Genomic DNA, 15187 nt, shown 5'->3' on the forward strand with positions numbered 1-15187 from the left:
CTCCGCGCGGCTCCGCGCGGCGCGCGGACTACGCGCTGCTCCGCATCGCACCGCGCGAGAGAAAGAGAGAAGGCGCGCGCGCGCGCGCGGCGAGGGGGCAGGAGTAGAGAGGAGAGGAGAGGAGAGGAGAGCGGCCCGACGCCGCCGAGCCGAGCGAGTAAACCACCACCGGCTCGAGAGAGCGCGGCGGCAGGGGCGGAGGTAAGCGCGAGCCCCGAGCGGATAACGACATTGGGCTATCGGATCCGCTAATTGGACCATTCGCCCGAATCAAACCGGAGTGGTCGAAACTCGCTTTCGCGAGTAGCATTTAATTGTACCGTGAAACGACATGCAATATCCGACAGAGAGAGGTCGTCGACAATTCAACCCCCTAATAATAGCGTGGCTATTTTCTCTAACGGCTACCTTAAGTCTTGTACAGCTTCCAGAACTTAATGAAAAGGACTCTTACGCTACCCTTTACGTATCCCCCTTTCCCCCCTGCTTCCTGTTTACAGCAAGGTCTCTCTCTCTCTCTCTTTATTTTCTAAGGGAGTAAGCTTTTGCTTTGTCCTTTTTCTCGAGACCCTCGGTCGGTTTTGGAGCTCATTGTTAGTTCGTTATGAGGCGAGCTCCAGACGGTAACTCCTCGTTGCAACTTCGCAGCGATCATCTCTGGAAACCTACGGATTTATTAGCGTTTTCAAATTCGATTATCTTTTCAGCGGGTTTCATCTCGATTTTTTTTTCCTCCACGAGCTGGAGAAGCATTTCCGCTTCTGCCGTGTGCCGAAAACGAACGCGTGCGCCTTGGCGTTTAATACACGTCCGCTACTGAATGGGCGTGCAGCTGCAGTCGCGTCACCCGCTGCGAAGCGGCGGCGCATCCGCTCGTCGGCTTTATCGCCGCTCCGCTCGTAGCCGCGCCGCGCCGCGCGCCGCCTCGAAAACGAACGCTCCGTCCGCTCGTTAAAGCTTGTCTCTCCGCTCGGCTCTGCTCGACCCGGCTCGGCACCACTCGGTCGCTCCCGGCCTCGACATGGGCCGTGGCGAGCCGCGCGATGTCCAGCATCAAGCCCACAATTCGGCTGGAATCTCTCCGCCGTGATTTCAGGACCAAAGAGGAAAATCGATACGGACGCGTACGTAGTCGGAATGTCCAAGGAAACCGACTACCACCGGCCACTTGGATTGTATTCCTTAACAGAGGACTGAAGTTGAAATTTGTATAACTGTCAATGTCCTTAATAACGTTGAAAATATGTCAACATTTTATATACGATATGATAATTTAGTTATCGTTCATTAGAGTAGATTAATATCTAAATCACTATTAGCTCGATCACTTAGACCTTAGACGTTCCGATCAAACTGTCACGTCCCATTGTTGGATCAGGTGAATCCTTTGTAATATACATGCGACGTACTGTAACGCTCCGCGGCATATTGCACCTGTACAAATACCTACGATTAATTTTGCTTATTTAATAGGCGCGCACTCGCGAAGTCGAGTCGAGTCGGCAGCGCTCCTTCGGCAACCTTGCCCCATACGATCTCGCTTCGTGATTCGCGTTTCTATTAATAGTCGTCTCAGTCGCGAAGTATTCAAGGATCTGCCGAAGTAAAGGACATCGCGAATTCACGCGTAAGAGAGAGAAAGAGAGAGAGAGAGAGAGAGAGGGGGGAGAGAGAGAAAGAGTACATCGTGTAATGAGGACATCTAGAGAGAGAGATTACGTTGTCAAAAATTCATTAAAAAACATGAGAGCACAAGTCTGCGAAGCCAAACGTATATAAATTCGTGGAATCAAGGATAACCACAATATAAAAAAAGCGTATACGTATAAACTTATTTTTATTTGGAAAGCATTTTTGCGAGGGAAACACCGCGACGTCCGTTACAATACGGCGCATGAAATCAATTTTATTCACGTTCGTGTCAGCAGTGTCACCACGCGAGAGCGATTCGGAGGAAATTAATTTTCGAACGCGGGAGATCGACTTCGAAGAAAATTAATTTCCTCCAAAATCAGCGTTTTCACGGAGAACAATTTGACCGCGCGATTATCTTCGCCGTATAATCTCGACCGATCTCGCCCTGAGCTCCATCTCCGTTTCGTCGCATTTTCTGCATTTCTCCTGCATATGCACTGCGCCACGTGCTAATCAGCGACCAAGTTGGAAGTGTCTAATATGTCGGCGCGTAGTCTCATATCAGTTTCCGCCCGGTCGGCAAATATAATGGGACAAAGGAGGAAAAGAGAAAATTAGTTACGTCTGTCCTCTCGTCGCGGAACATTTCGGATTAATAATACCGCGTCAGGCTGATGTGGCTACAGAAGTTGAAATGGAGTGTGCACACACACACGTGATATTTTCACATAAAATTATCTCCCATCCCCCGAAAGCTGCTGCTATCATATTTGGAAATCTTAAATCAAAAAATAGACAGAAAATAGATTATATCCTAAAACAACTGAGGAGATACTCAATTTGTTTCCGAGCTAATATTTTGAAGAAATTCCAATTTTACAACCGCGAAATTTTTTCTATCGAGCTTCACAAATTTTGTCATTCATAATGAACCAATTTAATGTGTATTATCTTCCAAGTATTCGAAAGATTAGCGATAGTGACGGACGCGATTGAGGAGTCAGCTTTCCGACAGCTTCCGGTAAACCCGTCGAGAAATACGACAAGTCAGCCTCGTCGAGATGCAACAGGGATATTTGCGTGACGCGGTAGCGGCGAATGTAGTTCATAATCCTTCGGTCTGCAGGCATCACGATCAATAATAGGCCAGGATGTTAGATAAGTACTAGTGCGCGTAGACGGACACAATAGCTGCTTTCTCTCGGTTCCCTACATTGAGTATCTGATTCAGTATGCGAGGCCCAAGCCGGATAGGTATGCCTCGTCAACATCGTGAATAACACAGACACGCGATTTTGACATAAATCGCGCGATTTGTCCTTTTGACAGTAGAGATATTGCGGACTGTGTCGAGTCGAGTAAAATAGAACGCGTAAGAATGGCGAGTCTTAACGTATGTGTCATTCAAGTCTGTATCACTTATATGATAAGTCAAATCTGTAGTGAATGTAAAAAGTATTTGTACGAAGGACTTTTTAAACCATTTATTTTTAGAGAGAAAACAATTCATTTATTAACAACGAATACATTAATGTTTATTTTCTAAAAGTAAAGCTTCAAAATATATCATTTATGAAAATATTTTTTACACTCACTCTATAACAGTTGGATAAAAAAATTGTGTAATTTTATTTAAAAAAAGGAAAATGCAAACGTGGTTAAAATTAAATTTATATAAAACAATTTGACACAAAGTAGAGATGTTTTTTTTTCATTTGCTACGAATGTTGAATCCGTATTTGCAGGTGCTATTTCAATAATGCATACGTACATTGATTACGCACGTTGCAAACATTAATTAATTTATATGGGTAAATAGATAGCCTTTGTATCTGTTACACCTGATAACAGGCAACCACCGTCGCATACACGTATTAACGTGTAATGTTCACTAGGGGAAAGGCAATGCTATTAAGAGCTTTAGCTCTTGTAATATTAAATTAATTTTCTTCGTTAATTAATAACAAGAAGAGTAAAGTGAGAACACTGGGTATAATCTATTAAATTAATATCTTAATTAAAACATTTCATTTATATATAACGCTAAACTTTCGCTGCGCTGTATTAACAAATTGGCTTCTATTAGAAGTCTGAAGCCTTGTAATAAAGTCCGAATAAATCAGGAGATCAGGAGGGATAATTCGACGAACGATATTAGGACGGGCATAAAGCGGGGAATGGGCGAAGTGAAGTACACATAATATTAGCGTTAGTATTACACGCAATATTAGCACATCCAGAATCGGACGGCGCTATCGATCGGCGGCTTGTACTCGTGATATCCACAATGTTGTATGTATAAACAAGATTACCGCGTGCACCTCTCGTGATATCCCCGGAGATCACCCCCCGTGGACTTTCATGGAGCTATCTCTATGCAGATTGCGCTATCGCCGTTCGCGAGACCGGGACAACGGCGCCAAGACGCGAAACGTGCCCGGGAAACCCGGCTAAGTTTAATAAGATTAAGCGGCAGGAGTGCGCGCAAAGTTGCGGCTTAACGATGTTGTAAGTAATGCATATTGATCGGCGCTTTAGACAGTTTGACTACTCGCCGTTTGCCCGTCGAAACTATCGTAGTTTACCGTCGCTCACGTGCACGGTATACACCTCACAAAATAGCTTTCAGTACTCTGCGAATTTTACACCTGTCTATCTTCATGTCATCGATAATTACATTATTCATAAAGATAATAGTTTATCTAACTATTATTTATTATTTCACAGCTCTTATCGTCGAAGTGCTGCAGCACTGCTGGATGATAAAAATAATAATTAATGTCTTTTTTTCTGAACTTTTATCAGATAAAAATAATTGTAAAAATATTTATGTATACTTGCGAGTATACTTCATATCGACACAAACCAGTTTAAAAAAGGAAATTATTTAATCTATTCAAACGTAATTTTAGGAATTAAAATATTTTGGATAATGAAATGCTGGAAATCAATCAATGATAAAGTTTATAATTTGTAGAATATTGTAAAATAATGCTATAAGATTTATTTGCATTTTTGACGTATGTACAAAATAACGAATGCAGAAGCTAAGCGGGTATTTTTACAATGTCCAGCCACTCCTGTATTATATATTTACGATTTGCTCGTGGAATCTTTGTGTTCCATTCCTCGATTTTCGCCCCGAAGACAAGCTTGCCATAATCCTCCATGACCGATAATACGGTATTTCGGAAAACTGTCGTGATTATTTTAGTCACGGCATTGACAATAGAATCCAAAATATGGCCTTCTAATTTTATGTCAAATTTCCTACAAAACAAAAATAAAGATAAAACTATTACGAACACAATTTCGTAAAAGCTTGTGATATGCTTATGTTAATTTGTAAATTAAATTAAACTTGTAAGATAAACTTGCGATACGAGTTAAGAATTTAGATTAATATTTCAACAAAAAAAAAAAAGAACAGGGTACTTGTGAGTACACGTGTCAATAACACAATTACGAAAACTGTTGAGATATCTTGATAAAACTATGATAAAGTTTGCTTGCATAGTTTGATTGCAATTTTTTACAAGGTAATTATTGTTTCTTGATTACCTCATTACCGATAATCAATACACTTATCAATCTGTAACTTCATAGATATCGGTCTGTGATTATTATCTACATATTTTTCCGCTACTACGCACCTGTTTATGTGCGTTGCGAAAACAATTCATTGCACGCTATTATCACAATTGATGGAATTTAATTTACGATACTCGAAACTGATAAATATTTAAATTTAAACTTTACGCCGCATTTGATTACATAAAATCAAATGCGGCGTAAAGTTCCTAGAAGTCTTTTATGCACAACAGGTAAATAAAAGAATATAAAAAGTAGTATTTACTGAACATCAGAAAACTTAATGGAGTCGAGACTCAAGTTGTACTCATTCAAGTCGATCGTCATTACGACGTTGACATCTAGTTCGTACAAACGACCGTATACATCACCCTGTCTCTTATACAGCAAATACCGTAGATAATATGAGTAGTCAAACTGAAAATATAAATATAATTTAAAGATGTATTTTCTTATTAATTATTTTAATTTTAATTAGTATCACGTTATCTTGTTCTTACGTCCATAACGTCAAATCCCAAATTCATATCCAACGTCAAACGTTTGTCTTTGTATATCGCAGTTATGTGTTCGGTGCGTTTTATTAGCGATAAATTTTGCATCCATCCTTCCGTGAGATCGATGTTTCCCTTTAATTTCCCAGGCTAAAAGCGTTATTTCAAAAATGATCGGAATGAAACGCATTAACAAGACCTATCTATCATTGGTATCTTATGAAGATAAGCTTTGATTTATCAACCTTTACTTTTTATAAAATTTAAGAAACCCGAGGAGAAACATTTTATTACTGATTTTATTTTTACATACCAAGTGTGGGAAAATGGCCTTAGAAATGTCGGTGATTTTCATAGGGTCCATTCCATATTTCAAAATCAACTTACGTATGGTAGGCAATAAAGCGTCAACTGTGTTATCAAGATCTGCCCTTATTTCTATCTCTTCATCGCCACTGCATTATACAAAAGTATATGTTTCTTGAATTATTGAATTTTTGAATATATTTTATATTTAATTTATATTTTACGTTTATTTCGATTATATTTACAATTATTACGATTATTTTATTACGATTATATTTTACGTTTATACGATTATTTCACTATCTATAATATTCAACAAAACCGTAAGTACATAATTTTTGTAGTTTATATATAATACACATATATAAACATTTTTAATTTAATTTTTCTTTAATTAAAGAAGTATGTCGTATTACTTTTTAGAGTAACGACAATTGCAAACGTTAATTGCAAGTTACAATATTAAAAATGTATAAGAAAGAAATATCTTCTGCTTTGCAAAACATAATGTACGTGGTTTAACAGTACGAAACGTTCAAATAACGTTCGTTTAAAAGAATAAAGTTGGAGAAAAGTGTCAATATACGAACTTACAGATGCTGTATCACTGAAGGAGGTGCACCATATACCATGCACACTACGATTGCAAGGAGGAAAGTCAGTTGTATTTGACCAGCCATGATTGCGTTAACGATTGAACTACAGAGAAGATATGACGATTTCTTCTATATTTATTGATCATCCCTTGTCTGATCATGTTTTATCAATTCGATAATATTCTAAGTGATTAGATATCACGAATCGTTAAAAAACAATCTGAAGAATTTCTTCTGATTGCAACAGCATTTCCGAATAATGCAGTCCAACATGATTCTAATTATATCGATAGAATTCCACTCTACATCCAAATATGAAAAAACGCCTCATGATTTAGTTTTCCGCGTAAAAATAATAGCAAAACGTGTTAAACATGTTTTGCAAATTTATCTTTTTATGTAGTAATGTGTTATTTTTATATGAAAAACTGAATCACAGACATAAATAAGACATTTTTATATATTCTCTCTTGGATTCAGAGTGAATAAATTAATTTAATTTGCACTGATAAATGAGTACACAAATATTTAAAAAATATATAATATATTTATAAAAACGTAAAATATAAAATTATATTTTTAAAACATCGCATTATAAAATCAACATTCGAGTTTGGATCGCGCTAATTAGATTTTTGGTAATTCCGGGATCTTGTATTTGGTTTGCAGCGATTACATGATTTATTTCATCTAAGTAAGTTCGAATTGCATTTGCCGCTTCCTCCTGAACGGCATCCGTAATTGTATTCCTAAAGAATAGAGTTATGAATTTAGCAATGATACTGTTCAACCATTCCAGTCCACCTTCGATGACGATTTTGACGTCACTGTAATATAACGTATCATTAAATAATTAAGCTCCGAAAAATTTCTTCATATGGGTAATATATGTCAGAAACAAATAAATATATCACAAACAAATAATTTTTACGTAATAACGTATTTTACGTGTAATTAACAGACATTACCCTTGAATTTGTAAATTAAACTCGTCGAGAGATAAAGCGGTATTTTTTATGTCGAATCCAATGGCTATTTTAGCGCGTACATCTGCCGCTGTAGAGAAAATGCGGCCGTACAAATTAAAAAAGACCAATTTTACAGTATAATCGTACGTTCCCTGAACATAAAAGGTTTATAAGAGATTATTTGCAGGACAGAATATTATGACATATCGTAGATGTAATTGCTTAGATATAATGCAATTTTATTCAATACGTTTTCTATGTTATTTTTAAGAAATGAAAAAACTAATCAAATTACCTCTAAAAGTTGGAATTCGAACCCAACATCCAGCTTTAATACATTGTCGTCGTAATTTAAGAAAGCGTTGTCATGACGCTTTAAATTGGACAAATATTTTAATATTCCCGAGTGCAAAACAAGATCGGCTTTGTACATCATTGGTGTGATTTTTTGGCTGTTTAGATCATCCTAGTATAACATTCAAATAACAACTCTCGTGTGTCTTCAAAAAATCATAACGTATCATAATTTTGTTATCATGTAAGTAATCAAGTTAAGTGTACTTTATCAAAACCCAAACGAGAATTTACACGGAGGGTAATTAGACGAGATTTATAGGCTACAAGATTTCGTCGCTTATCGTCACTGCATTATCTATATGCACGCTCCAAAGTCGACAATAAAATTCATTGTAATGTGAAACCGAAAACAATGTAAATGCTTTATCAGCAAGATTTTGCAAACACGTCTCTCTCTTTTGCAGCGGCGTAATTACAAATGATCTTATATACACATTTCAAATTAAGTAATCGCTTTGCTTGTAAAAGTGATGTAACTTTTCGCACAAATATCGTAAGCTGATATAAAAAATTTTATAAAATAATAAAATATTATTCTGACAATTATTTTAATTCTGCCATTCTCGCGAGAAAAGCTTTCAAAATCTTTTCCTCTCTGTTTAATATGCAAACTTATTCAATTTCACGTATAGTACTATGATAAGATAAACGGCTTAATTCGCGTACCCGACGATCCGGGAAGAGTTTAAGCACTTGCGCTGAACAACGGCATTGAACTTGAGCCTCGGGCTCGCCTTAATTCTATCTCGGTCTACCGAGTGAAACCTTGGTTTCACTCTCGGCCAAGTTCAAAGTTATTGCGCGTCAGCCTTCGAAGCATCAAAAATGAGATTGGCGAAAACGAGGCGGGGGGATGACCTCGGCGTTCGACCGTGATCCACCTCGGCCCAAGATCAACGTTCGAAAGTGTCATCTCAGGATCCACTCTCGCTCTCGTTCAAAGCCAAACTCTTCGGTTTCGCTTTCTACGGCCCCGAGGTTAAGCGTGCGCTCGCTTTCGCATCGCGGCCCGCTGACCTCGAATCCCAGATCTGACCCCGAAACCCAGCTTTCACCCGATTTTCGAGGCAACCTCTCGGCGATTGTGAACGAATGTGCACGCGTTCGCCATAATAACGCGAGCTCTCTTACGTAAAGGACTGATTCTCCGACGGTATTACTCGATTTACGCTGCACTTGAGTTTACAAATTTTTTCCGAGTCTTCTTATTTCGTGAAGGAAAATTTGTTATAATGTGTTGTGAATATTTGCTGCCATCGAATGTAATAAATAATCAAAGTATTTCGAGGTTTAATTGAATTGCTTTATCTTATATTATAAATTATGTTTCCCAGAACACACATTACTCACTTGCCATAATTTTTTGTTGGTTGTTGGAAGATTGAGCGGATCTAAGCCATTTTTTATAATAAATTGCGAAATTTGGGGAACAAAGCGATCCACAACATTATTTATATTAGCAGACGAATTTTCGTTATTAATATTCCTATAATTATTAAACGTTTAATTTCAATTAAAATGAATTCTACTTTTTTATAATACTACAGAGAAATCAAATTTAAAAGTAAAGCAGATTTGTTTCTAAAAAATACAAAGAAATTAACGTTAAAATGTTAAAAAATAAAAAATTAAAATAGTAATATTTAACAACAGCATTTAAAATGTTGTACACTTACGAAACTTCTAACTCGGCCGAAACCAAAGAGGTAAATATCACAATAACGTAAACGAACTTCATGGTGTTTGCAACGAGACTATATTAAATTCCTATGACCCTATCGCTTTTATAGGTTTCTTAAATAAATCTTGTGTAATTTTATCAAATTCCTCTCATTAATCTTCCCATTAATCTCATCGACAATCATCAATCAAAGAAATGTACATTCTTTTGATTGAATGTCTTTATCACCTGTGATTGAAGAATAAAGAATAAGCGGAAAAATAAAGAATATTATCAGAAATATTTTAAATATAAACAATGAAGAGGAAATATATCAATATAAAACGCAATTTCTGTTTACACAGTAGTATCGTCTGATCTGAATATTATCTGAACGTGAATATAAACCGGTCGTTAAAATTATAAAATAGTTTGAAAACAATTCAAAACAAGAAACAAAAGTGCGTATAAAAAATCTCATTTATAATTTATATTAAATATTATTTATAATTGTACTAAGTCCAATTTTTTTATTTTTCTGGATCATAAATTTGAATCGATAGAATATTTAGAATTACATAGTTTATTGTAACAGAGTGATACATGAAAAGATTTAAAATTCTATGAATGATAGAAATTTTAATTTAGTTATAAAATCTTTCTCTACAAGATTTTGGAGATTATTTAATTTCTGTCATTTTAATATTTAAATTATTATATGCATATGTATTATAATAATTTTGTTTGTTCATTTGCTCATTATTTTTTATTTAATAAGATAAAGTCGATTTCTACCGAAAGATTTTCAATGTTTGTTATCGACACGGAATCAACCTCGTTACGTGGCGCTCTCTATACTGCAAATCTTAATATAACTCACAAGATGAATTGCGTTATACATTGCATATAATTGCACCATTTAATTTAAAAAATATTTTACAATTTTTTTTCTTTAAATATTCGATGTTGACAATAAATTAAAATGCAAAATGCAGTTATGAATATATTGATTTAAAATACTCAAAATTTTATTTTTTGATTTTATTGCAAAACTTTTCATATATTATATTGTCTAACGAAGAAAACAATAATTTTGCAGTTGTCGTTTATGTCAAGTATATTAAGCTGGCTGAGCCACAGTTATCAGAACACATCGATTTCTATATTGGAATTATTTGCTAATTATTTGCTATTTTTTGCTGAAAAAAAAATTTTTTTGCTCCAGCCAAAAAAATACCAGTGGCTAGATAGCTTGATATTGCTCAGCCAGCTTAATATACCTGTTATTCCGAATATTATTTCGAATTCAGTACAAATTTTTATCTGTTTCTAATACATCGACTTTAAAATTCCTGATGTCGCTAAAATATCTATTTCAATAAAAGAATTGAATTATTTATTCCTCATATTCAATCCTCACAATAAAACTTATAGTTATGAACAGCTTACATTAATAATTACTGATATTTGGCAGACCTGAAACTGATCACTTAATATATCGCGTGTATAGTGCACTGAGAGTGAAACTGTCGCTTTAATTCGAATACTTCATTTTTATAGGCTGAACAGGATATTTTATCTTTCTGAAAAATTCTTAGGAAAACATTACTAATCAAAAGAATTTTTAAAGCATATATAATTATGATAAGTACCGATTGTAAAAACGCAATTATCTTTCACTGGTGTTGTAACCCGTTCTTATATTTCAAGATATTTCAAGATCCTAATGTAACATCTCAAGATACTAATATAGCTCTGTGATTAATTTACGATATCTTTACGCTGTATTTGAGGAGGTCTTAAATTAAAAAAATATAAATATTGAGCTCAGTTATCAGGGAATATATTCTCGAAATAGGGATATATGTAGGTGATGATCGTATTGGCATGTACGACGCACCAGGAAGTGGTCACGAGTGAAAAACAATCTTGTTTGTCGGCCCTGGCGGATTTGTCCTCGACTGATCGTTCACGGCGGACCAATCGTAGCGCGAGAAAAAGTGGGTGTACGTCGTGACGTATCTTTACTACTACGCTTTAATTATGAAATCTGATACGCAAGAGCGTGCGCGCGCGCGCGTTTACCACGATATTAGGAGTCAACATAACTGACGCGATTGTAACTTCATGTGCGCACATCGGAGGTCTCTGTTTTACGTCATCGGCATAACGTGACACTTCTCGATTTGATTACGTCGTCATCTCGCTCCGCACTGTCATATTTCAATGGCAGAAAAATAATACTCGCGGTGTAATCAGAATCCACAACTGTTTAATTATTATTTTACTCATTTCTTACTTTCATCAACTTTATTACCCTGATAAACCTTTATTATCAACGCTGAAAGCTTTAATAGGATTATTTATCACAATAAGATTTATGTTAGTCATTATAAGGTAATAATTTGTTTAAAATCTTGAAAAGTGATTTTATCTAAAAATTAATACGTGTTATTAAGTGAAGAGAAAGAGAGGGAAATTCCTAAATTAAAATTAAATTAATTTTAGATAAACATTCCAAATTCCACTTGGAAACAATGAGTCTGGTTTAAGTCTTTCTTTCTCTTTGGACAAAGAGAAATAGTTTTTCGTGCGCTATCGCGGCGTACTACTTAGGAGATAATTGTCCCGGGAGCACGAGAGGAAAATTCGTTTGGGTAATCGAGATCTCTCATTCCACGAATCGCGGATTACCGCAACACGGAGAGGAAGGTGGCAGAAGATGCGCACATTGCTTTCTCCTTCTGTGCGGTTGAACGATCGAGGTCGTTGAAGAGAAACCCGCGGGCGGCGCGCTCATGTTACATACTCCATTTTCGCCTTCGGAGGAATACTCTTGCGCATAAAGACCGCGGATACATGGTGGTTAGTAATTGCACTCGCGATGTCCACAGGGTCGGCGACCTCGCGAACATGACGTAACCCAGACCATCTGCTATCGCGGAAAGGGATAACGCGAGAAAGTTTTGAGGCTGCATTCGCCAACGCGTTCTCGAGGGAACGCGGGTGAGAAATACGGGGACAAACAGGGTAGGTAGGGTTGGAAAGTTATCATTTAACGTCATTATATTTTTATATTAATAAAATTTTATCATCACTTTCGCAGTTATTTTATAAATGTATAATACATATGTTTATGAACCATAATATTAATCAAAATTAAGTTTCGTATTAAACTGGTCAAATAACGACATAGACAATAAAAAATGCTACATTAAAAAAAGTTTGTAAAAGAAAAATTAACGTCGTTAGTTTTTAACAAACGATAACAGTAACATGTTACTTTGACAAAGTAACGTTCCTAAATCTTGCGTATATATGGAACACATTTTGCAGAAACTTATTTAGCGGAGTAACCGAAATTTTAGGGAGATAAAAGATTGGTTTTGCGATATCGAAAAACTGAGCGCTAAATATACAATATCTCTTGCGAGATATTTTGTAAGACGAAAAGATTTAACGTGAGCGAGATAAGGCGAACTATTGTATTTTTGTTCCAATCGATATTTTTGAAAATGGAACTTTGATTTATTCTGCACCACGATTAATGGTCAGGTTGAAATTTTTATCTACATATCAGCCGAAGTGTCATATGACGTCAGAATCATTATAGTTTGATTACAATCAACGGCGTTCTACTATCAGTTATTTTTATGTGTTACGTGCAAACGGTACCTGTTTCATTTATTCATTATTCAACGAATTAATGTTGGTTGCATAAATCTTTAACAGGGAAGAATGAAAGAGAGAAAGAGAAAGAGATTTTTCAGAGTATATCCTGTTTTTCAAACCGGTTTGAAAGCGCTATCGAGCGTGAAGTGCGTATGTACGGCAATGCTTTTTTTTCTACATTACGTGGTTCATAATTACGCAGCAGAAATTATAATGAGATGACAGTAAACAATATTCCCGTATAATTTTCTTGTATTATTAACGGACGAGCGAGACGTAGCTCTTGTTGTGACTGCACAATAGGAGATAACACGCGATTGCTTTGTTCAACTTTGTGCGTCATATCGATAAGTTTAATGTTAACTCTTAACCCTCTATTCCCACTCGTACATTGATAAATGAAGTCAAAGTACTGTCTTAATTAATTATGATAACTATGATTATGATACGTTAATTATAGCATGCAGTATAGACACATTTTTTATGTGATGTTTGCGTGACTCTTTTCATATTTTATTGAGCCAGTATCAATCCTTTTTGACAAACTAGAGTTAATATTTTTCTTAAGTTAACTTACAAATATTCATTTCGATAAACGAAAATAGAAAAAAACTTAGATACATTATCAGCACTTACTTGCGAAATAGTTAACAAGATTCTAATTAGAACAGAATAATAATATGCAAGTATTACAAAATAGTAATTATGCAAAATTGATGTTACATAAATACTCTTGTACAAAAGACATAATTAAAATATGTTTGATCACCGATCGCAAATTTTAAAGATTATCTCTATAATGAAACTTTCACTATTATATAATGTGCATATAATGTGACATTATTGCAATAGTACGTGATGCCCAAGTCTTATCTTTATTGCTTTGCAATAATTATTCTCTTTTCCTATCTCAAACCGAATATTAAAGAATTCGCACGTACTTTTGAAATTCAACGATCGAAAACAGTATTTCACAAGAGTTAACAAATCTTATATCATCTTTATTATGACATCGAAGTGATGGGCAATCCGATATGGAGAGGCAAGAAAATAACAAGTCAGTCCTTGAATATGACTTAATATGAATGAGAAGGAAACGATTTAATTAAACGATTAGCAACATTTTAAAAACTACAGAAGTAATTATTATATATTTTTATTACTTTTCAACATAGGTGCAATAATATTTTATATTTCTGAGAAAAAAAATTGGTCAAGAAAGGACTTTGTATTTAAATTATCTCGTGGCGATAACAGTCTTTAAAAAAAATACTGTGCTACAATAAGTGCATTCACCCGTCCAAAACGTCTTTGAAGGTAACATTAAAAAATTACTCTGATCTTAGGTGAAGAAGAAGCCTAAAGCAACAAGGGGAAGATGGATTTTCGTTGTCGCGTAATAATTGGTTAATCATTGATGGCGTGAGTCTCACCAAAATGTCTCGTGTTTTTTGGCAGCTAATCGCGCGATACGGCTCGGTGCCTCCAGCGATCTAGGCCAACGATCTTTACGCATTTTACTTTCTTTGGCCGCTTATGTCGAAGTGAGAGAGGCTCGCTGGTCCGACCCATTAATGACCAATCGCCAAGCTCCTCCTCATGTGAAACACATCGCGTGGTCTCTCCACCTCGCATGTTCGCACACTCATCAACGCGAATACACGTATGTTTTGTGTGTACACAGAATGACGCGTTATCCGTGAACACACAACTTTATGTTAACTCTGAATAGATAATCTTCAAGAACGTTAGACGAATAATTGAATTTTAAAAAATAGCTTAAAAATGATTTAAATCTTTATTTTCTAGAAAAAAAAAGAAAAAAGAGAGAACTAATAAAAATGAAAAATATACATCATGACATATTAATATTATATAAATATTAATCATTATTAATATTAATACAAT

At 35.6% G+C, this 15187-nt stretch overlaps 2 protein-coding genes across 3 annotated transcripts; both read right to left on the reverse strand.

Moving 5' to 3' along the window:
- Nucleotides 1–4605: 4605 nt before the first annotated feature.
- Nucleotides 4606–6759, reverse strand: LOC105839868. Its single transcript, XM_012686468.2, has 5 exons — nt 6621–6759; nt 6034–6175; nt 5727–5870; nt 5492–5643; nt 4606–4905 (listed from the first exon to the last, which is right to left on the reverse strand). The coding sequence occupies exons 1-5, from the start codon at nt 6704–6706 to the stop codon at nt 4683–4685; spliced, it is 747 nt and encodes a 248-aa protein (XP_012541922.1). The 5' UTR covers nt 6707–6759; the 3' UTR covers nt 4606–4682.
- Nucleotides 6760–7149: 390 nt separating this feature from the next.
- LOC105839867 lies at nt 7150–11165 on the reverse strand. 2 transcript variants are annotated; one of them, XM_012686466.3, is made up of 6 exons: nt 11057–11165; nt 9624–9856; nt 9298–9433; nt 7886–8056; nt 7591–7742; nt 7150–7449 (listed from the first exon to the last, which is right to left on the reverse strand). In XM_012686466.3, exons 2-6 carry the CDS (start codon nt 9683–9685, stop codon nt 7215–7217), a joined length of 756 nt encoding a protein of 251 aa, XP_012541920.1. In that variant the 5' UTR covers nt 9686–9856; nt 11057–11165; the 3' UTR covers nt 7150–7214. The 2 variants fall into 2 exon arrangements, with proteins under 2 accessions (XP_012541920.1, XP_012541921.1); XM_012686467.3 differs by having other exon boundaries at nt 11084–11164.
- Between the last annotated feature and the right edge of the window lie 4022 nt (nt 11166–15187).

The sequence above is a fragment of the Monomorium pharaonis genome, chromosome 6 (assembly GCF_013373865.1).
Source record: "Monomorium pharaonis isolate MP-MQ-018 chromosome 6, ASM1337386v2, whole genome shotgun sequence".
Classification (NCBI taxonomy): Eukaryota; Metazoa; Arthropoda; class Insecta; order Hymenoptera; family Formicidae; genus Monomorium; species Monomorium pharaonis.